At 41.0% G+C, this 22,944-nt stretch overlaps 1 protein-coding gene across 3 annotated transcripts in view; it reads left to right on the top strand.

Moving 5' to 3' along the window:
- parga (poly (ADP-ribose) glycohydrolase a) overlaps positions 1-9,071 on the top strand; it is a 166,516-nt gene extending 157,445 nt beyond the window's left edge. For all 3 annotated transcript variants that reach the window (XM_059946705.1, XM_059946707.1, XM_059946704.1), the window contains exons 16-18: positions 6,391-6,496; positions 7,821-7,949; positions 8,219-9,071. In XM_059946705.1, the coding sequence (XP_059802688.1) occupies positions 6,391-6,496; positions 7,821-7,949; positions 8,219-8,361 (378 nt within the window). In that variant the 3' untranslated portion in view covers positions 8,362-9,071. The remainder of the gene's footprint in view (positions 1-6,390; positions 6,497-7,820; positions 7,950-8,218) is intronic.
- Positions 9,072-22,944: the final 13,873 nt, after the last annotated feature.

The raw sequence follows: 22,944 nt of genomic DNA, 5'->3' as shown, positions 1-22,944 counted from the left end.
AGGTGATTGGTAAAAGGGATACGGAGCTGGAGAAGGGAAAGGGTCATGGGACGGGAGGCCTAGGGAGAAAGGAAGAAAGAGGGAGGGGAGAGTGGCTCCTCTAACTTCCTCCAAACCAAAGGTGTAACCATGGGCACCTGCATGTGTCCCAGCTATGCCTGCCTTTTTGTTGGCTTTGTGTTCCAAGCCTATATGGGTATCCATCCCCCTCATTTCCTTTGCTATATCAATGACTGCATTGGCGCTGCCTCCTGCACACATGCTGAGCTTATTGACTTCATCAACTTTGCCTCCAACTTTCACCCTGCCCTCAAATTTACCTGGTCCATTTCCAACACCTCCCTCCACTTTCTTGATCTTTCTGTCTCCATCTCTGGAGATGGCTTATCTACTGATATCTACTATCTACTGACTCTCACAGCTACCTGGATTATTCCTCTTCCCACCCTGTCTCTTGCAAAAATACTAACCCCTTCTCGCAATTCCTCCATCTCCGCTGCATCTGCTCAGGATGAGGCTTTTCATTCCAGAACGAAGGAGATGTCTTCCTTTTTTTTAAACAAAGGGACTTCCCTTCTTCCACCATCAACTCAGCTCTCAAACGTATCTCTCCCATTTCCCACACGTCTGCCCTAACCCCATCCGCCCGCCGCCCCACTGGGGATAGGGTTCCCCTTGTCCTCACCTATCACCCCACCAGTCTCCAGGTCCAACATATAATTCTCCGTAACTTCCGCCACCTCCAACAGGATCCCACTACCAAGCACATCTTTCCCTTCCTCCCCCCCCCCCCCCTTTGCTGTATTTCATTAAAGAGATTGAAGAGATTTGGTTTGTTACCTAAAACACTCAAACTTCCATAGATATACCGTGGAGAACATTCTGACAGGCTGCGTCACTGTCTGGTATAGGGAAGCTACTGTACAGGACAGAAAGAAGCCTCTGTTATCCAAGACATCTTCAAGGAGTGATACCTCAGAATGGTGACATCCATTATGAGGATCCCCATCACCCAAGATGTGCCCTCTTCTCATTGTTTCTGTCAGGAAGGAGGTACAGAAGCCTGAAGACACACACTCACTGATTCAGGAACAGCTTCTTCCCCTCTGTCATACGATTCCTAAATGGACATTGAACCCATGTACACAACCTCATTTGTTACTACTGTTTTTGCACTATTTTTAATCTATGTAGTATGCATATATATACTTCTACTTTTTTTCTTTCTGTATATTACCATGTATTGAATTGTACTGCTGCTGCTAATTTAACCAATTTCACGATATGCCATCACAATATGAAATATGCATTTCACGATAGTAAACCTGATTCTGATTCAGAGTTTCTTTAGCATCCTGATGTAGTGAGCTTTCTCATCATGATGTGAATGCGGTTGGATCAGGACAGGCTATTGTTGATGTTCACACCTAGGATCCTGAAGCTCTCAACCCTCTCAACTTCAGTTCTGTTACTGTAGACAGGAGCACATGTACCCTCTTCTTCCCCCCTCCCCACCCCCCGATGTAAGTGACCAGTTCTTTTGTTGACATTGAGGAAAAGTTTGTTGTTGTGACACCATGTCATAAAGATCTCTATCTCTTTGCTGTGCTCTTGACTCATTGTTATTTATGATATGACCCATTACAGTGGTATCATCTGCCAACTTGCAGATGGAGTTGGAGCAGAGTCTGGCCATGCAGTGGTGTGTGTACAGGGAGTAGACAGGAGGCTATGAATGCAACCTTGTTGGAGCACCAGTGTTCGGAACAGTCATGGAGATGTTGCTGCCTATCTCTACTGATTGTTGTCTCTTAGCAGAAAATCGAGGATCCAGTTGCAGAGGAAAGTGTTTACTCCCGAAGTCCAGAGTTTGGTGATGATAGCACTGGTCAATAAATGATAGTCTGATGTAGTTACGTTTGCTGCCCAGATGCTCCAGAGATGAGTGTAGGTCACAGGAGATCTGATTCGGTGGTAGGCAAATTGCTTTGGATCAAGGTTCTCTGGAAAGCTGGAAAGCCTCTCAAACCACTTATGATGATAGATGTCAGAGCCATTGGGGAGGGGGGTAGGCATTAAGGCACATTAACTTGTTTTTCATGCATACTGGGATGTTTGTGGTCTTCTTAAAGCAGCTGGGAAAGGTTAAAAATGTCTGCAACATTAGAAAGATTTCCTGGATATTGATTAGATTAATAATTTATATTCATTGTTACCAAAACAAAAACTGAAAATGCTTGGAGTACTCATCAGGACGGGCATCATCATTATTTTAATCAATGATCATCAATTTAACATGTTAACTATATTTCTTTCTCCTGAGATGCTTCCAGTATTTTCTGATTTTCCATATTAGCAGTTCTTGGTTTTTTTTTATAAACAGAGCTTTGGGGTTCTCTTCAGCCTTTCCTGAAATCTGGTTTCAGCACCTTTCATTTCAGCACTCTTTCTGAGGAGGACAAGTGGCTGAGAAGTAACTGATAACTTGAACTTAACAACCTTGGGTACCATGGTAACTTAGGGGTTTAGCACGTTGCTATTACAGCTTGGAGTGATGGAGATCAGTATTCAATTCCGACATTGGCTTTAAGAAATCTGTATGTCCTTCCCGTGAGCGTGTGGGTTTCCTCCCGCACATACCAGTTAGTACGTTAATTGGTCATTGTAAATTGTTCTGTGATTAAGTGGGTTGCTGGCGGTGGGGTTTGTTGGGCTGGAGAGGTCTGTATCTCCGAATAAACAAATATACTAAAACCTGTCTCTAATAATTTCTTACACTAAAATGCCTCAATGGTCATTTTGTTTGCTGGAAAATATCTGTTTGCCCCTCACTTGTATTCTCCTCCTTCCTCTCTCCACCTCCCCTTGTTCTGTTTTAACAATATTTCTTAGAAGTTTTTTTTCTCTTTGGAGCAGGGCGGAAATGGCTAATACGAGGGGGATTAATTTTGAGGTGATTGGAGGAAATTATAGGGAGTGATGTCAATGTTTTATACAAAGAATGGTTGGTGCATGGAATGCGTTGCCAAGGGTGGTGGTAGAGGCAGATACATTCGGAACATTTAAGAGACCACTAGATATGCTCATGGATTAAAACAAAATGGAGGGCTCTAAGCGAGGGAAATGTTACATTGATCTGAGAGTAGGTTTAAAAGATCAGCATAACATCATGGGCCAAAGGGCCTGTGCTGTGTCATAATGTTTTATATTTTCATTTCTATAATCTTTTGCCAGTGTTAAAATTAGTGTTAATGTTGGCTTTATGTATTTAATAGTGTGCTTTTAATTTTGTACAAAACCCTAATTTTCTGTAGGCTTAGAAAACAACAAGCTGCCAAGGAGCTTACCTGGATCGAATTACTCTAAAATATTGCAGCAGCACACAAAGCCCTGTCTGTGTTCATGATGGCTATTAACTTACACAGATCTCTTCAGTAATTGAGTCAGACTGGAGCACATACTGATGCTAACCTATTATAACATTGTACAATTGCAGGGAAATAAATATGGAACTAATTCCTGTGAGAGATAAGTTTGGTCATAAAGTAGATTGCATTATACTTACATATCTCAATGAAAAGATGCTCCCATTGGAAGATATCTATTATTGCCGATGTTTTTCTCATTGGCTTGGATTATGTGCTGTTTTAACAACCTTTGGTTAACGCATGATATTTAAACTATATAAGACGAGCAAAATGTATGTCACTGGTTCAGTAGACTAAATCCCACCATTTGAGTGTGCGTTGCTAAATGAAAGAATTAGTTCTTCATTTAAAGAATGTTTCAGCACTAAAAATTAAGAACATGTGAATTACTGACATCATGTTCAGTTGTAATTTCTTGGGGTATATAGCAATAACTTACTACTTATGGAGTCTATCTTGCTGTAGATCTCATAATCAAGACTTTCTCTTTGTAAATAATGAGATTATCCAGTTTTGGATGATAAAACTATAAAATTATAATTTTATATATTATAAAATTATAGTACCCAAGATAGAGCAGACTAAATTTACAATCCTCTGAAGCTTCTCTTTGTATTTCTCAGTGTGTTGTTTCCTCTGGTATTGCAAGTGATCTGTTGATGGTAATTGCTTAGTGAATTTTTTCAGACTGGCCTGTTCAAAATCTCCCAAAAACAATGGAGAAGGCATTAGGATGCACTGTTTGGTACGTGTGGATCCCATTGCTCAGATCACCTGAAGCCTGATTGACATTTGCCTGAGGTATACTGCTACCAAAATGACTCCAGAGAACTCGTGGTAGGAAAAAATTCCCGTTCCAGTGTGTCAGTCCATGGCCTCCTCTTATGCCAAGATGAGCCCCCCCCCCCCACCCCCCAGGGGGAGGTGCAGCACCTTATATTCCATCTGGGCACCCTCCTACTGGATGGCATGATTATCAATTTTTCCTTCCAGTAAACAAATTCTGTCCCCCACCCCCCCAATTCCAACTCTGTCCTTTTGCCTCTTGTCACCGGCCTATCCCTTCCCTCTCAGTTCCCTCCTCCTTCCCTTTCTCCTATGGTCCACTCTCCTCTCCTATTCAATTCTTTCTTCTCCAACCATTTACCTTTTCCAATCACCTGGCTTCACCTATCACCTCCCAACTAGCCTAGCCTCGTACCCGCCCCCCAACCATTTTATTCTGGCATCTTTCCCCTTCCTTCTCAGCCCCGTAGAAGTGTCTCAGGTTGAAATGTTGACTGTCTATTAATTTCCATTGATGCTATCTTACCTGCTGAGTTCCTCCAGCATCTTATGTGTGTGTTGCTTTGAATGTCCAGCATCTGCAGATTTTTTCGTGTTTTTAATTAAATTTATATTTCTAAAGAAGGAGGTTCTAACAAGGTGGGAATATTCTGATAGCAATTTAAGATTATGGGAGGCATAGGTAGAGCAGATAGCCCTCATCCTTCTCCCAGGGTCAAAGTGTCTAATATTTCAGGGTACGCATTTAACTTTAAGAAGGGGCTAAGTTCAAAGGAGATGCATGGGACAAGTTTTTACACACAGAGTGGTGGGTGCAGGCAAATATGAAAAGGGCATTTAAGAAAGGCAGATGACTATTCAGAGGATTGTTTAGGCAGTAGGGACTAGTTAGGCATTTAATTAGTTCAGCACAACATTGTGATTTAGAGGAGCTGTTGCTGAGCTGTACTGTTCTATGTTATATAAGGCCTTAGATGTTTAATGATGACACTGAGGACAAAATATATAGAAGACCACATAGCAATACAAAAAAAAATCAATAAGCTTTTTAGTACGAATGTATTGATTCTCCAGTGCTTGGTTAGTTTGATTTTTTTTTGAATAAATGTGCCATTTGACATTGATCTGTGAATTCAGTACTCCTTTCATCACCGTCATATAGTGTGCTGTGCAACACTAAGGAGAAGGCATGTTTTTCAATCCATATATGGTGATATATATAATCTGGGTAATTTGTAAAGAAGGCAGCCGCCCTGAGAGTCATATCTTAGCACCCTTCCATAAAAGAGCTAGTTGTAATTTCTCCCATGGTGATGAATTTGCCAATATTTTAGTCACCTTGCTGTGGAATAACTTTGTTGCAGCTTATGAAACAGCAAGAAGAGGATCGAAAACTCTTAAGTAAATAAAGCATATTTCCAAAGTGTGACTTCTGCAGAGCTGAAACCCTTTGAGACTCTTAAAATCTGCATATAAAGCCAGTGTGCATTCAAGTCTTGTAAATGCAGCTGTGCTGCTGTGTAAATACTTGCTGTTGTGATTTCTATCATCCCAAATGCTCCCCGCAGGGGTTCAGTAAGTAGAACAAGAAAGTTACTGTCATTTTCTGAGTACAACAAGGGAAGAATGGGTTTATAATAAATAGCCATTCAGGAGCCAAGTCTACCAATTACTAAACTTTGCAATCAGCTGACGAAACTCAGAGCAATGTAATCATCTTTTGGTTGCACTGCAGAAATACTGGTGGTTGTTAACATTTGTAATGAAAAATTTACATTACAAACCAAACAGCATAAGAGCTTACGACATAGAAGCAGAATATGTGATTCGACCGGTCGAGATTCTGCACCATTCAATCATGGCTGATATATTATCTCTTTCAACCTCATTCTCCTGCCTTCTCCCTGTAACCTTTGAGATCGTACTAATAAAGAAATGATCAACCTGTTAAAACCCAGATATAACTCTTTTGCCAATTTTGTAGATTAAATGGAACACAGCATTCGTCTCTTGGTCTCGGCCTGAAACATCGACAGTGCTTCTCCCTATAGATGCTGCCTGGCCTGCTGTGTTCCACCAGCATTTTGTGTGTGTTGTTTGAATTTCCAGCATCTGCAGATTTCCTCGTGTTTGCTTTGTAGATTAAATATTGCCTTTGCTATTCACTATTTTCCAGGCTTTTTGTGGGTTTGTCCGGCCAGAAGTTGATCCCCGAAACCTTTCAGCTGTAGCCACAGGGAACTGGGGTTGTGGAGCTTTTGGAGGAGATGCCAGGTTAAAATGTAAGTGAACAAGTGTAATTTTTATTGAAACGTATTCAAAAGATGTGCCATGAAACTGATATTTTGGAGATACATCCTATTCCTTTATGTGGAAGTTTACATTGTACTTCAAAATATCTCCAGAGACTTTCACGCAAAACAGTCTGTAGACTTAACAAAGAATGGTGTGTCAAACAAAAGGCGTCCAGTGAGCAGCAGTGTGTGGCTAATGAGAGAGGTCAGAGGACAATGGCCAAGAGTGTTCAAGCTGACAGGAAGGTGACAGTAACTCAAATAACAATGCGTTACAACAATGAGGAACAGAAAAGTATCTCTAAACGCAAACTTGTCGAACCTTTGCATGGATGGGCTACAGCGGCAGAAGACCACAAACATACATTCAGTGGCCACTTAATTAGGTACAGGAGGTAGCTGATTGTAGCTACTAAGTATATATGGACACTGTGCATTTTACAAATACATTTCCAATCCTTCTTCATGAAAACAAGTATTACAGCAATGATTTGTGCAAGGAACTGATAGTTACATTGCAATTACAGATGAATATTGTTCATTTTGGTTTTAAAGAAAATTCAAGCAGAGGAATATTGTCTTTAGTTCATTGACTTATGTTAATAATAACAGTGAGTTACTCTGTGAGAGATTTAGCTTTGGCAACTTCAGTAGAGAAGGTCAAGCAAAAGTCACCTCCACATCGAGCAAACATCTAAATATCTCAAGTTGCTAGCATGGAGAAATAGTGTTCATTACATGTGCAGTCTGACAGTAGTGATGATATTTTAGAGTTCATCTCTGGTCCCACGAGTCTCATTACAATACTAAGCTATGCTTGATAATGAGTGTATCCAAGAGGGTTAGTTCTCCTGTGTTAGCTGCTCATCTACTGAGCTTGAATGCTGCCAGATAAGTGGTCAATGTGGGCTGACTTTTAACATTTAAGAAAAACTTGGACAGGTACATGGATGAGAGGTGTATGGAGAAATATGAGCCAGGTGCAAGTCAGTGGGACTAAGCAGAAAAATGGTTCGGCACAGCCAAGAAGGGCCAAAAGGCCTGTTTCTGTGGTGTAATGTTCTATGGTTCTGTGATTATTCCTCTCAGTAGAAGCCGTCTGACTGTTCTGTATGTGTAGATTTCGATTTCCAGCATCTGCAGAATATTTTATGTTTATGCTTTAAAATACTATCTGGTACATAAAAAGTTAGCATTTGAAAGCGAGAATGAAATTATGGCTTGGGGGCAGATCCTTCATCGGGAATGGGTCCCTTGTTTTACAACTGCAATCCAAAAGAAAGATGTCTAAAGTTGAATGAATTTGTTGCAGCATTGTTGCAGATGATAGCAGCAGCAGAAGCAGGGCGAGATGTGGTGTACTTCACCTTCGGGGACCGAGAACTAATGATCGAGATACACGACATGCACAAGTTCCTAATTGAAAAAGAGCAGACTGTTGGTAAGCCAAACTCATTTGTAACATAGCTTAATTGTCAGCCTTTACAGCCCAGACATGTAACTGCAGATTGTGAGTGACAGCAAAATTTGGCATCCAAAAAGTTTCAATTCTGAAAAGTGATGTTAAATGTACAATATTAGTGTTATATCACAGAAACTCTCCCTTGGTTTCCTTTTCATTGTACAAGGAATTTGCAGAATAAATTCTGATAAAATTGCTTTAGCTTTGAAATTCTGATCTAACTATTAACTTTCTTCTATTTTTTCCAGGTCAAATATACAAACTTCTGGAACGATACTGGAGTGAAGTGTGCAGGCCCTGTTCTTTTTCAAGACCAAACATTAAACTCTATAACTTCATTTATGATTCGGTAGGTTTGTATTTGGATTCAACAGACGAGGATGATGAATGACAACAATTTAAATGCCGTCTTTAAACTTATCATTGCAATTATCCTTCCACATGATTCTGATATTAGAAGCCCATTCTTATATTAAAAAAACTTGCAAGACACAAGGCCGTCTTATGTAACAGTTCTTGCAAACCACGGTCCGTATTGTGACGTGAATATTTTCTGAAGTATTTTTGGTATGAGCGCTTTTTGGTGATAGCAGTCAATGCCACAGTGGAACTTCAGGGAGAGAACAGTTTGAATCTGTTAGCTCATGGGCTAACCAGCGCAATATATACTTATTCTATATACTACATATTATGCAATTATTATAAAAATAGCTACTGAATAAATTAATATTAATGTAATTACTCTGAAGGAATAAACAAATTATCTTTGGGGAAAAATCTCTGCTTTAAGTCAGAGTTGAAATCCCAGCATGCTTTTAGCATGCTTTTGTTAACCTTGGCGTCAAAGAATGTCAGATGCAAATTGAAGGAACAAGCACATTGGCTTGCACCATGAGACGAAACAATAAAATGGGCATCTTCATTTTATTTTAAAAATACCTAAGATTTCAAATACCAATTGTGTATTCTTTTAGACTGTGGAGCACAATGCTGAAATTATTCTGGAATGTTGGTGTTGTCTAACTCATTGGCTGCAGCCATAAAGGCCAATGTGTAAAAAGGTATTTTTTTTTAGTTGTCTGAATAAAGATCTTCTGTTGAGTACAAGGTTCTTTATGTCATTGTATGCTGGGATTGGTCATACACACTCAGTGACCACTTTATGTAGGTATACCTATAAACCTGCTCGTTATTATTAATCAGCCTTATGAAATATGGCACTACTGATGCTGCTAGATTGCATTTCAGACCAGGAACTCAACCAGAAAAGTATCCCAATTAGAGCTTCAGGGTAAGAACTATCTTTAGACATTGGACCCCCAGAAAAAGAAAGGTGATGTTTCTGAACCAGTGTCAGTGACTAGGGTTCAATTCCCGCCACCATCTGTAAGGAGTTTGTACCTTCTCCCTGCAATCCAGTCAGTCTCTTTCTCATACATTCAGATGTATGGGTTAATAAGTTGTGGGCATGCAACAGTATGTTGGCACTGGATTTATGGCAATACTTGCAGGCTACCCCCAGCACGGCCTTTGACTGTGTGTTGGATGTTGATGGAAATGACACATTTTGCTATGTTTTGATGTGCAGGTGACAAGTAAAGCTCATCCAGGGGTTCCCCATCTGTGGTCCACAGACCCCTCATTTAATGGTAGGGGTCCATGGCATAAAAATGGATGGGAACCCTTGGTCTAATCTTTCTCAATATAGATGATAAGATAACTTCGGAATGTGTTTGTGTGCATTTGTTAAAGTGACTGCAGATACAGCTGGTGTTAAGTTTTCAGGAAACATGCTTGATACATACTAATGGATCAAATGAAATTAAGTCAAGTTGAGAAAAGATTTTGTGATATTTTTAAAGAATGGTCAGTGTAATCCTTTTTTAGTCTTGCCCTGCTCAGCCTGCCACAAAACAAAAAAATTAGCAACATGTCAGTGATAATAAACTTGACACAAGAGGTACTGCAGTTGCTGAAATCTAGAGCAAACACACAATGTGCTGGAGGAGTTCAACAGGTCAGGAAGCATCTATGGATGGGAATAAACAGTCGACATTTTGGGCCAAGACTCTTCATCAGGAAAGTAAGGGGAAGAAGTCTTGGTTTTGATTCTGATAGCATGCTGGGTTTGTAAATAGACCACATCAAAATGTAACTGCGCAAAATTAATCAGTAAATATTCTAATTTTCTATTTTTATGAGCTTCTCTGATTGAGACAGCCCCAATTACATTTCTCATATAAAATTCCTTAGTTGTAGCTCTATGATCAAATAATCTTTTATTCTACAATATGATAGACATTTTGCTTGCCAAGATAATCTAAAAACATCTGCAGATCAGAAAATAGTTTCTCCTCTAATTGCTTTGATTTTTGTTCTCCCCTGTTCTTAAGTACACTTTAAAGCTGAATTTGTATGGGTGCATTTAAATCTGCCCACAGAGCTAAGTAAGTATAACTCTTTAAAGTTAGCTGACATCAAAGGAGTATCCCATAAATTATGTTCAGAGTGTGGCAGTATGAGGTCAATAACGAAAGCACAGTAGGGCAGCTCTTTCCTTGCAGTGACCTTTTGAGAAGCCCACCTACGATAGTAAATCTGGTAAATTGCCTGGCAAATATCACCCCTTTTCATAATTCATATTTTATCTATATAATTATTTGTTACTTAAGTCACAAGCTTTGAAAATTACTTTCCCTAAAACAAAATATAGTAGGAATCAATATTTCCAAATCAGTAATCACTTAGACAGTTTTCTGTAAGGTTCTCCAATGCATTGTAATGATCCCTTTTCTCTGTGTCATCTTTCATTTCTATCTGTGAATGCCTTGTCATGTAAAGATCTAATCCGTGACCTGCATTAATTGGACACACATCACATTTATGGACCACATCTTGTGTCTTAATCAGTCTTCTATTTCCAGTTCATGATGCCAACATTCTCTAGGACTGATCTGCACAAATGAATTTAAATACCACTTCTTTTATTAAAAATATACAACTAAATTATAGGGATAATTTAGCTTGTTAATTCATTAGAATCAGAATCAGATTTAATATCTGGCATAAGTCATAAAATTTGTTGTTTTGCAGCAGCAATACATTAAAAAATCTAAATTACAATAAGAGTTATTTAAAAAAAAAGTAGTGCAAAAAATGGATCTTTTTGTGGGTTCATTGTCCATTCAGAAATCTGATAGCCAGGAGAAGATGCTGTTTTTGAAACATTGAGTGTGTGTCTTCAGGCTCCTCTACCTCCTCCCTGATGGTAGCAATGAGAAGAGGCATGTTCTGTGTGATGGGGTCCTTAATGATGCATGCTGCCTTTTTGGGCATCGCCTTTTGAAATGTCCTCTAAGCTGTATGTGATGCATCAGATAATAAACCTGGAAAATCAGAAGCAAGTTTCTCTGAAGAAGTGGTACGTTTTCTTAGAGCAGATATAAAGTCCCAAGCTGTTACACGTATGCTGGAAAAAATCCTCCGTAGAAATATGCATTGTTCTGAAGCCTTCCTTGCTCTACTTGCTGAGGTAAATGCTGCTAAAGCCCTTGTATTAAATTTGAAATTGAATTGTATGTTGCTGCTAAATATTTAAATGCAGTGTTTTTAATATGTATTTAGGCACAAAGAGGAATTTTGCATTACCACATCAGCATTAAGCTAAAGAGGCAAGTCTTCTTATACATCTATTCCTGTGCTGTGTGCATGTTCTAATAATTCTCAGACAAAGTATACACAGTCAGGGGTCAGCAACCTTTACCACTGAAAGAGCCACTTGGACCCGTTTCCCACAGAAAAGAAAACACTGGGAGCCGCAAAACCCGTTTGACATTTAAAATGAAATAACACTGCATACAACGTTTTTTTTTGCCTTTATGCTATGTATAAACAAACTATAATGTGTTGCATTTATGAAATTGATGAACTCCTGCAGAGAAAACGAAATTACATTTCTGCATGCAACAAAAACATTTTGAACTCCGAAAAAAAGACGTTGGGTTGAAAGTTACTTTTAAGTAAAATATTCAATGTCTATTTGAGTCCTTCTTGTATTTATGAAAAACGCCGAACTTAAATTTTCCGCCAGCAGCAAACCAAAAATAACGTCAGCCAGCTGTCATCCTGAAAAATGAAAGGACTATTTCACTGAACTATGAAAAAATATGAATATAAGTAAAATAATAGGCAATTAAAATATTTATCATACTTGGTTAATGGGATTTCTGCTCCTGGACCTCAGCGCACAGCGTCTGCACATCAGGGCTGTATGATGTCACCTTCATCTTTACACAGGATCGCAAGCTGTCATCTGTGAGGTTTTCAATATCACTCCATTTGTGTTTCTGAGCAAGAACGGCCTTCTGACGGGCAACATCTTCAAGGTCTGCTGTCAAGCGTCTAAACTTGGACACCCATATGTCTTTGTCGGCTATGTCGGCCAGTTCCATCTCAAGATCAGGTTGACTCACACCTGCCAATGCAGTCGTATTCAGTAGGGAAGGATCGATGCTTAAGGGAGTGACCGGGAAGGATAATGTGTTTTTTTCCTCTCTGAACTCACAGAAGCGTTTCCCAAACGATGTTTGCATTGCGATGATTGCAGAATGTAAATACTCCGAAATTATCATGTCGTGACCTTGTTTGAACTCTCTCAAATTGGGGAAGTGAGACAAAGTGCCTTTCTGTAAATCTCTGGCAAGCACTGTCAACTTGCGCTCGAATGCCAAAACATCCTCCAACATGTGCAGGGCTGTACGTCCTTTCCCCTGAAGAGCTGTGTTCAGCGTGTTCAGGTGCGCTGTCATGTCTACCATGAAGTGTAGCTTTTCCAGCCACTCTGGCTGTTCCAGCTCAGGAAAGGTGAGCCCTTTGCTGCCCAGGAAAGTTTTCACTTCTTCCAGACACGCAACAAAGCGTTTCAGCACCTTCCGTCTGGACAGCCAGCGATAAAAACACGTTGTAGCGGTTTGCTACACGCAGTCAGTAAACTGCAGTCAAAGATAGCTTTATTCGAACTAAACAGCCTTGCTTTTAAGCCTCCCTCAACCCAGCCCCCATGGACGCAGATGCTGCAAAAGATGCGTACTCACAAACCCCCGTAGGCTATCTCCCTTAGCCGGAATGCCGGCTAATTGTGAGCCGTTTCGGATGTGGCAGGAAATGTACAAGATCACCATAATTACATTTCAAAAGCTAACAAACTAACATAAAATACATTTTAATTAAATACTGACCAATTATTTCCCAAAGCCACAGGGAGCCGCAGCACAGAGGTGAAAGAGCCACAAATGGCTCGGGAGCCGCAGGTTGCCGACCCCCGGTCTAGATAGACAAGGAACTAGTAACAAGCACTACACACACAGTTTAACACAATAAAGCAGAATTTTGTAGTTGACTTAAATAAATAGTGACAGGTATTCACACAAATGAACTAAAAATAGCAGCTGATGTTACAGATGAGTGTTTTTTGAATGACTTATCTTTCAAAATTGTCTTAGCCCTTCGCAGACGATGTGAAGTGCCCTAACTTTGATATTGTAGTCATTGGCCAATGTCTATTGGTAGCCTATTAAATAAATAGTGGCAAGTATTCACAAGAATACACCGAAAAATAACAGCTGATGTTATGGACAAGTGTTTATTGAATGGCTTGTATTTCAAAATTGTCTCAAAATTCTTCACAGACAATATGAAAAGTACTAACTTTGGTAGCGTGGACATTGGCCAATGAGTTGAGGTTATGATCTCCAGCAGGCTCTTGTGTAAGGGCTTTCATGAATGACAGGAGCCACTGAAGTTTGGTGATAGATACCTGATGACCATCAGATCCTGGACAGTTTTCTAAATATTTTTAATATATAATGAAGTACTTTTATTTGAAATATATATATTTTGTTATGTTTTACATCTTAGCACCAGTACTGGTGTAAGTAAGTGCCTGTTTATTTGCTGTGGACAAATTCTGTCCTGGAAATTATCAGTTTATGCACAGTGAAGGAATAAAGGAAATCTTGAACAATGAGACAGCCTGACAGCTTCTTGAAGACATGGAAACCATATGGTAATGCAGATACTGATTTCTGACCTGTGCATACGAGAGGTACATTTCAAAAGAGGCATCAAAATCTAATTGACTAACTGGTGCATGCTAGAATACCAGAGATTGTATTTCTTGGCCGCAGCCCAAAGCCTGGCTCTACACTAGTGTATTGAAGGAAAACCAAATTATTTGACATTGATGGAGCTCTTTGATCAGGTTATTAAGAAAATGGGCTTGAGACCTGATCTCAGGAAAGTGAATAGATTATCTGTTAGTTTTGTACACTGTTGAGGGGTGCTGCACTGACAGAGGCTCTGGTTGTGATTGTGATATTTAACAGTGAACTCCGCAAAGCAGTTGGACCCATAAAACAGTAGCATGACCATAGGAGTAGTGCGCAGGTTAAATGTTGTATTACACTGGACAACAAATTTTTTCAAAAAGTGTTGCTTCCTCAGAAATTTTTTTTGTTTATGATAGACTGCTTGAAGCTGAACACAAAGATAATTTCTGACTGGTTGTTTCTCAGTGGAGAAAGAAGAAATTAACTTTTATTGAATATAATGCCTTTAATTGCATAATGGTACTTAGTTCAATTAAGCTAAAAATGTTTTGTGGATGATTTTCTATACTGTGTCTGAGGCTTCTGTCTCAAATGTCCAACAAGAATCACCAGCACTGGATTCCAGTTCCCTGATCCCGTTCCTCCATGACCGCAACGTCCTGATGAAACCTTTTACCACGCTCATCACTGACAGCACTAAGATCTGCAGGGAAGAAATCTAAATGGGAAGGCACAAAACAAATCTTTAGTGACATGTTTTTATACTTGAAGCATGTTGTCAACCTGCTGAACTTATTTTGGTGCTCTGCAGTTGACAAGAAAATGTTCAGCAACATCCTTGAATGCCTTCCATGTGATTTTCTCCGGTCCCACTAGTTCTTCAAATTGTCATTGATGATCTGTTTGATTTGTTGTCCAACAAAATGCCTTTCTTAATCTTGGCATCTGTTATTCGAGGAAACTTCTGTCTCAAATATCGAAGTCTTTCACCTTCCTGGTTCATTGCTTTCACAAATTTTTTTCATAAGCCCTGGTTTTAAATGAAGAGGAGACAAAAAATTCTTTTTTTGGGGGTATACAATTGGCTTATGGGCCACATGTTTCTGACCTGGAACCAAATGCTTACAGAGTGGGGATTTTTAAAAATGTAATGAGGTTCTTTAGCATGGCTATCATATATACATGTAAACGCAATGCATGGAATGGTGCATGTGTGATGCTTTAGAGCCTTTCTGAAACCCATCCTGCCATGCAGCATTTGCCCTGCCTGAGCGTAACCAGACATACTGGCACAAGACAGAAAACTTATTGTGGGCAACATTTTAATTATGAATTGAAATAACAAATCTAAGCAATTTCACAACAATGGTGTGTGATAGGTAAATTTTATGGTGATTTTCATGATCAGCAGCCCAAATTCCATAAGATACACCTTAAAGTATAGAGGAAGTAAAATCTTCATTGTCCAGTGCCATTGATAAAGAGAGATTCCTAGTGGTATTAATCACAACATTGAAACTCAGTGGCCAGTTTATTAGGTATGCCTGTACACCAGTTCATTAATGCAAAGATCTAATCAGACAATCATGTGGCAGCAATTCAATGCATTAAAACATGCAGATGGTCAAGAGGTTCAGTTGTTGTTCAGACCAAACATCAGAATGGGGAAGGAATGTGATGTAAGTGACTTTGACCCTGGAATGATTGTTGGTATCGGACATGATGGTTTGTGTATCTCAGAAAGTGTTGATCTCCTGGGATTTTCAGACACAACAATCGCTAGAGTTTACAGAGAATGGTATGAAAAACAAAAAAAAAAATCCAGTTAGTGGCAGTTCTGTGGGTAAAAATGCCTTGTTAATGAGGGAGGTCAGAGGAGAATGGTCAGACTGGTTCAAGCTGACAGGAAGGCGACAGTAATTCAACCACGTGATACAACAGTGGTGTGCAGAAGAGCATTTCTAAATGCACAACACTTTGAACCTTGAAGTGGATGGACCACAGAAGCAGAAGGTGTTGAACATACAGTGATGACTTTATTAGGTACAGGAGGTATCTAATAAAGTAACCACTGAGCATGTAAGGCCTCTTATTTAGGAATTTGGTACACTTCAAAACTAATTGCAAATAGTCTGAGGCATTCCAATGAAAAGATGCTTAAGAAACAGAACATCAAGGAGGAACTCATCAGGTTGAGCAGCATCTGAGGGGAAGAAATAAATTATCTATGTTTCAGGTTGAAAACCAATATCAGAGCTTAAGGAACATTGTTTTCTTTCCAGAAATATGCTTTTTTTTGGTAACTTTTTTATTGAAGTTCATCATCAAACAAATATTTCCATAAGATGTATTTCAGACATTGTACATATATATCACAAATCTCCACAAAGTACTTATCTGAGGTACACACTTATAGAAAAGAGTGGAAAGAAAGAACAAGCAAAAGGAAAGAACTATGTACAAGTAGGGAGTAATTTTTTTTACAACAGATTCATTGATTTGTGAGAATAAAATCAGGCCTATGAGGCATTATGTAGTTAAACCATTTTTTCCCAGTGTGAATCAAATTGTTCCAGCTTATGATTAACAGATACTGTTATCTTCTCCATTTTGTAAATATCCATTGTAATTTCCATCCATGTATTTAAAGTTGGGCTCTCCTGTGATAACCATTTCCTAGTAAAAGTCTTTTTACCAGCCACCAACAGTATATTCATTAACTATTTATCTATTTTCAACCATTCTTGAGGTATATATTCCAAAATAAATGTGAAATACCCTTAGACAGAAATATGCTTCTAACAATATTAGAAACTGTTACAGAAACATAGAAAACATACAGCACAATACACGCCCTTCAGCCCACAAAGCTGTGCGGAACATGTCCCTACCTTAGAACTACCTAGGCTTTACCCATAGCCCTCTATTTTTCTAAGCTACATGTACCCATCCAGCAGTCTCTTAAAAGACACTTATCGTTTCTGCTGCCAGCAGCCCATTCCACACGCTCACCACTCTGTGTAAAAAAAACTTACCCCTGACATCTCCTCTGTACCTGCTTCCAAGCACCTTAAAACTATGCCCTCTTGTGCTAGCCATTTCAGCCCTGGGGAAAAGCCTCTGACTATCCACACTATCAATGCCTCTCATTATTAGGAAAGCGGCCATTGAGTGAGTGGGCCAGTGAAGGAGTGGAGATTTGAGGCTTTGACTCGAGAGATTCTGGCAGTTTTGGCAGGTGGACTGTGCAATCAAGTCAATCAAGATTTGAATAGCTCAGCAGAAAGCGGTTGATTAGACAATCAAGATTTAAGTAGCTCAGATTCAGCAGAAAGCACCTGGTTGGGCAATCGAGGTCAGGTGACCAAGCAGTTTGAAAAGCTCGAACAAATAAATAGAGGGTTACCTCAAGCGGAGCGGCCTGTGGAAAGTGGCCAGTGAGTGAGTGGGCCAGTGAAAGAGTGGAGATTTGAGGCTTTGACTCGAGAGGCAGAGGACGAGCTTGTTCCCAGTTAGACTTTACAATGCCTCCTGAGACAGTGATGTTCCTCTCCAGTGAGATGTGGCAGTCTTAGGGGAACTCCCCTCTCCCGCAGAGTCACATCTGCCAGAAGTGCTTGCAGCTGGGTGATCTGGAAGACCGTGTGAGGAATCTGGAGCAGCAGCTGGATGACCTTCGACTCATAAGGGAGAATGAGGCAGTCATAGATGAGAGCTACAGGGAGCAGGTCGTTGGGTGACAGTTCGAGGGGGGGGGAAAGCAAAGGAGAGTAGACAGGTAGCGCAGAGCACCCCTGTAGCCATTCCCCTGAATAATAAGTTTACCGTCCTGGATGCTTTTGGTGAGGACGACCGACCAGGTGTGAGCCACAGTGGCAGGGCCTCTGGCACTGAGTCTGACCCTGTGGTGCAGAAGGATGGGACGGAGAAGAGGAGAGCTGTTGTCACTGGAGACTCTAGTCCGGGGAGCAGACAGTAGATTTTGTGGATGTGAGAAGGACACTCGCATGGTTTGTTGCCTCCCGGGTGCCAGGGTCCGGGATGTCTCTGACCGGGTGCATGACATCCTGGTATGAGAGGGAAAGTATCCAGAGGTCGTGATACATGTTGGGACCAACGACATAGGCAGGAAGAGGGATGAGGTCCTGAAGTGTGAGTATCGGGAACTAAGCAGAAGGCTGAAGAACAGGACCTCAAGGATGGCGTTCTCAGGATTGCTGCCAGTGCTACGTGCTAGTGATGGTAGGAACTGGAGGAGTTGGCAGTTGAATGCGTGGCTGAGGAGTTGGTGCAGGGGGCAGGGTTTTAGATTTTTGGACCATTGGGATCTCTTTCGGGGAAGATGGGATCTGTACAGATTGGATGGGTTGCACCTGAACTCGAGGGGGAGCGATATCCTTGCTGGTAGGTTTGCTAGCATGGTTTGGGAGGGTTTAAACTAATTTGCAAGGGGGATGGGACCCGGAGCGATAGAGCAGTGAAAGAAGTGCATGGAGTAAAGCCAGATCTAACTTATAGAGAGGCTTTGAGGCAAGAGCAGCAGAATAAAGGGTATAAAGGTAGTAAGGTTGAAGGGCTAAAGTGTGTGTACTTCAATGGAAGAAGCATCAGGAACAAAGGTGATGAACTGAGAGCTTGGATACATACATGGAATTATGATGTAGTGGCCATTACAGAGACTTGGCTGGCACCAGGGCAGGAATGGATTCTCAATATTCCTGTATTTCAGTGCTTTAAAAGGGATGGGGGGGGGGAGGGGAGGAGGGGTGGCATTGCTGGTCAGGGATACTATTACAGCTGCAGAAAGGGTGAGTAATGTAGCAGGATCCTCTTTTGAGTCAGTATGGGTGGAAGTCAGGAACAGGAAGGGAGCAGTTACTCTACTGGAGGTATTCTATAGGCCCCTTGGTAGCAGCAGAGATACCGAGGAGCAGATTGGGAGGCAGATTTTGGAAAGGTGCAAAAATAACAGGGTTGTTATCATGACTTTAACTTCCCTATTATTGATTGGCACTTGATTATTTCTAATGGTTTAGGTGGGGCAGAATTTGCTAACTGTGTCCAGGATGGATTCCTGTCACAGTATGTTGACAGGCTGACTAGGGAAAATGCCATACTAGATCTAGTATTAGGTATGAACCGGGTCAGGTCACAGATCTGTCAGTGGGTGAGCATCTGGGGGACAGTGATCACCGCTTCCTGACCTTCAGCATTATCATGGAAAAGGATAGAATCAGGGAGGACAGGAAAATTTTTAATTGGGGAAGGGCAAATTATGAGGCTATAAGGATAGAACTTGCGGGTGTGAATTAGGATGATGTTTTTGCAGGGAAATATACTATGGACATGTTGTCGATGTTTGGGGATATCTTGCAGGATGTTAGGGATAAATTTGTCCCAGTGAGAGAGATAAAGAATGGTAGGGTGAAGGAACCATGGGTGCCAAGTGAAGTGAAAAAATCTAGTCAGGTGGAAGAAGGCAGCATACATGAGGTTTAGGAAGCAAGGATCAGATGAGTCTATTGAGGAATATAAGGTAGCAAGAAAGGAGCTTAAGAAGGGTCTGAGAAGAGCAAGAAGGGGTAACAAGAAGGCCTTGGCGAGTAGGGTAAAGGAAAACCCCAAGGCATTTTTCAATTATGTGAAGAACAAAAGGATGACAGGAGTAAAGGTAGGACCGATTAGAGATAGAAGTGGGAAGATGTGTCTGGAGGCTGTGGAAGTGAGCAAGGTCCTCAATGAATACTTCTCTTCAGTATTCACCAATAAGAGGGAACTTGATGACGGTGAGGACAATATGAGTGAGGTTGATGTTCTGGAGCATGTTGATATTAAGGGAGAGGAGGTGTTGGAGTTGTTAAAATACATTAGGAGGGATAAGTCCCCGGGGACTGACGGAATATTCCCCAGGCTGCTCCACAAGGAGAGGGAAGAGATTGCTGAGCCTCTGGCTAGGATCTTTATGTCTTCGTTGTCCACGGGAATGGTACCGGAAGATTGGAGGGAGGCGAATGTTGTCCCCTTGTTCAAAAAAGGTAGTAGGGATAGTCCAGGTAATTATAGACCAGTGAGCCTTATGTCTGTGGTGGGAAAGCTGTTGGAAAAGATTCTTAGAGATAGGATCTGTGGGCATTTAGAGAATCATGGTCTGATCAGGGACAGTCAGCATGGCTTTGTGAAGGGCAGATCGTGCCTAACAAATCTGATAGAGTTCTTTGAGGAGGTGACCAGGCATATAGATGAGGGTAGTGCAGAGGATGTAATCTACATGAATTTTAGTAAGGTATTTGACAAGGTTCCACACGGTAGGCTTATTCAGAAAGTCAGAAGGAATGGGATCCAGGGAAGTTTGGCCAGGTGGATTCAGAATTGGCTTGCCTGCAGAAGGCAGAGGGTTGTGGTGGAGGGAGTACATTCAGATTGAAGGGTTGTGACTAGTGGTGTCCCACAAGGATCTGTTCTGGGACCTCTACTTTTCGTAATTTTTATTAATGACCTGGATGTGGGGGTAGAAAGGTGGGTTGGCAAGTTTGCAGACAACACAAAGGTTGGTGGTGTTGTAGATAGTGTAGTGTTGAAGATTGCAGAGAGACATTGATAGGATGCAGAAGTGGGCTGAGCAGTGGTAGATGGAGTTCAACCCGGAGAAGAGTGAGGTGGTACACTTTGGAAGGACAAACTCCAAGGCAGAGTACAAAGTAAATGGCAGGATACTTGGTAGTGTGGAGGAGCAGAGGGATGCAGGGGTACATGTCCACAGATCCCTAAAAGTTGCCTCACAGATAGATAGGGTAGTTAAGAAAGCTTATGGGTTATGAAAGTTAGCTTTCATAAGTCGAGGGATAGAGTTTAAGAGACGCAATGTAATGATGCAGCTCTATAAAACTCTAGTTAGGCCACACTTGGAGTACTGTGTCCAGTTCTGGTGGCCTCACTATAGGAAGGATGTGGAAGCATTGGAAAGGATACAGAGGAGATTTATCAGGATGCTTCCTGTTTTAGAGAGTATGGATTATGATCAGACATTAAGGGAGCTCAGGCTTTACTCTTTAGAGAGAAGGAGGATGAGAGGAGATATGATAGAGGTGTACAAGATATTAAGAGGAATAGACAGCCAGTGCCTATTCCCCAGGGCACCACTGCTCAGTACAAGAGGACATGGCCTTAAGTTAAGGGGAGGCAAGTTCACTCAGAGTGGTTGGTACGTGAATGCACTGCCTGAGTCAGTAGTGGAGGCAAACAGTAGTGAAGTTTAAGAGACTACTAGACAAGTATATGGAGGAATTTAAGGTGGGGGGTTATATGTGAGGCAGGGTTTGAGGGTCAGTACAACATTGTGGGTGAAAGGGCCTGTAATGTGCTGTACTAATCTATGTTCTATGATCTTGTACATCTCTGTCAAGTCACTTCTCATCCTCCATCTCTCCAAGGAGAAAAGGCCAAGTTCACTCAACCTATTCTCATCAGGCATGCTCCCCAATCCAGGCAACACCTTTGTAAATCTCCTCTGCACCCTTTCTATGACTTCCTCATCCTTCCTGTAGTGAGGCGACCAGAACTGAGCACAGTACTCCAAGTGGGGTCTGACCAGGGTCCAATATGGCTACAACATTACCTCTCAGCTCTTAAACTCAATCCCACGATTGATGACCAATGCACTGTATATATTACTGGGATATATTAAAATATTATGAAAATGTATTAATCATATATTGTATAATACAAAATATACATTCAAACTATCTTAAATATATTTTAAAATATAGTTATTAAATGACTTTTCTAATATTTTCTTTCCAGAAATATGTTTCTAATAATTTTCCTGCATTTCATCATCAACATTACATCTTTTAATATAAGTACAATGTACCCATGTTGTTGAAGCTATATGAAAGCAATTTAAATAGTTTCTGGGACATGGGTTTGTTCATGAAATGAGGGGACACGAACAGTTGTAATGATGCCCTCGACATAAATAGGTTCATTGAGCACCACAACGCAGATACAGGCCACAGTACCCTACCAACTAGTTCCAATTTCCTGCGTTTGGCCCACATCCCTTTAAGCCACACCCCTCCATGTACCTATCCAGGTGCTTCTTAAGCAAAACTGTTGTATCTGCCTCATCACGTCAATTGGCAGATTGTTCCATATGCTCGTCAACTAATGGGTGAAAAAAGTTGCCCCTCAGGCTCCTTTAAAATCAATCTTTAATCTATGCGCCTACCCTTTTACCATCCAACTAATCTCAGCCTCTCATAATTAACATTTCTATAAGTTTGCCCATCGTTCGGCATTCCAAGGATTAAAGACCTAGCCTGGCCAACTCGCGTACTCTGGTCCCAGCACGATCCTTATAAACATTCACTGCACTACTTCTAGATTAACCGTATCTTTCCTATAACTGGGTGACCAAATCAGTACGCGTATTTCAAATGAGGCCTCACCAATGACTTATATACATAATGTCCCAAGTCCTATGCTCTGGGTCCTGGAAGAAGGATCACAGCCCTAAACATTTATTAACTATTCATTTCCATTGATGCTGCTTGTGCTGCCGAGTTCCCCTTATCATTTTGTGTGTGCTCCTTTGGATTTCCTGCATCTGCAGACTTTTCTGGTGTTTATCCCATGCTTATTGTCCCGAATGCTGAACCCAGCATGCTTAAACGCCTTTTTCACCGTTCTGTCCAGCTGTGAGGCTGCTTCCAACAAACTATACACTCATTGTCCTGGCTCCCTCTGTTCAGGGCAGTACGGTAGCGTAGTGGTTTACAGGGCTATGTGTGAGTATATTCTCTCCGTCACTGCCGGGGTTCCTTCCCACATTCCAATGACCTGTGCCTTCGTGAGTTGTGGGCATGCTG

This window comes from Hypanus sabinus, chromosome 21, assembly GCF_030144855.1.
Source record: "Hypanus sabinus isolate sHypSab1 chromosome 21, sHypSab1.hap1, whole genome shotgun sequence".
In the NCBI taxonomy this organism is placed as follows: Eukaryota; Metazoa; Chordata; class Chondrichthyes; order Myliobatiformes; family Dasyatidae; genus Hypanus; species Hypanus sabinus.
Note: the sequence above shows the minus strand (reverse complement) of the source record. Positions and strands in the feature narration are given on the sequence as shown.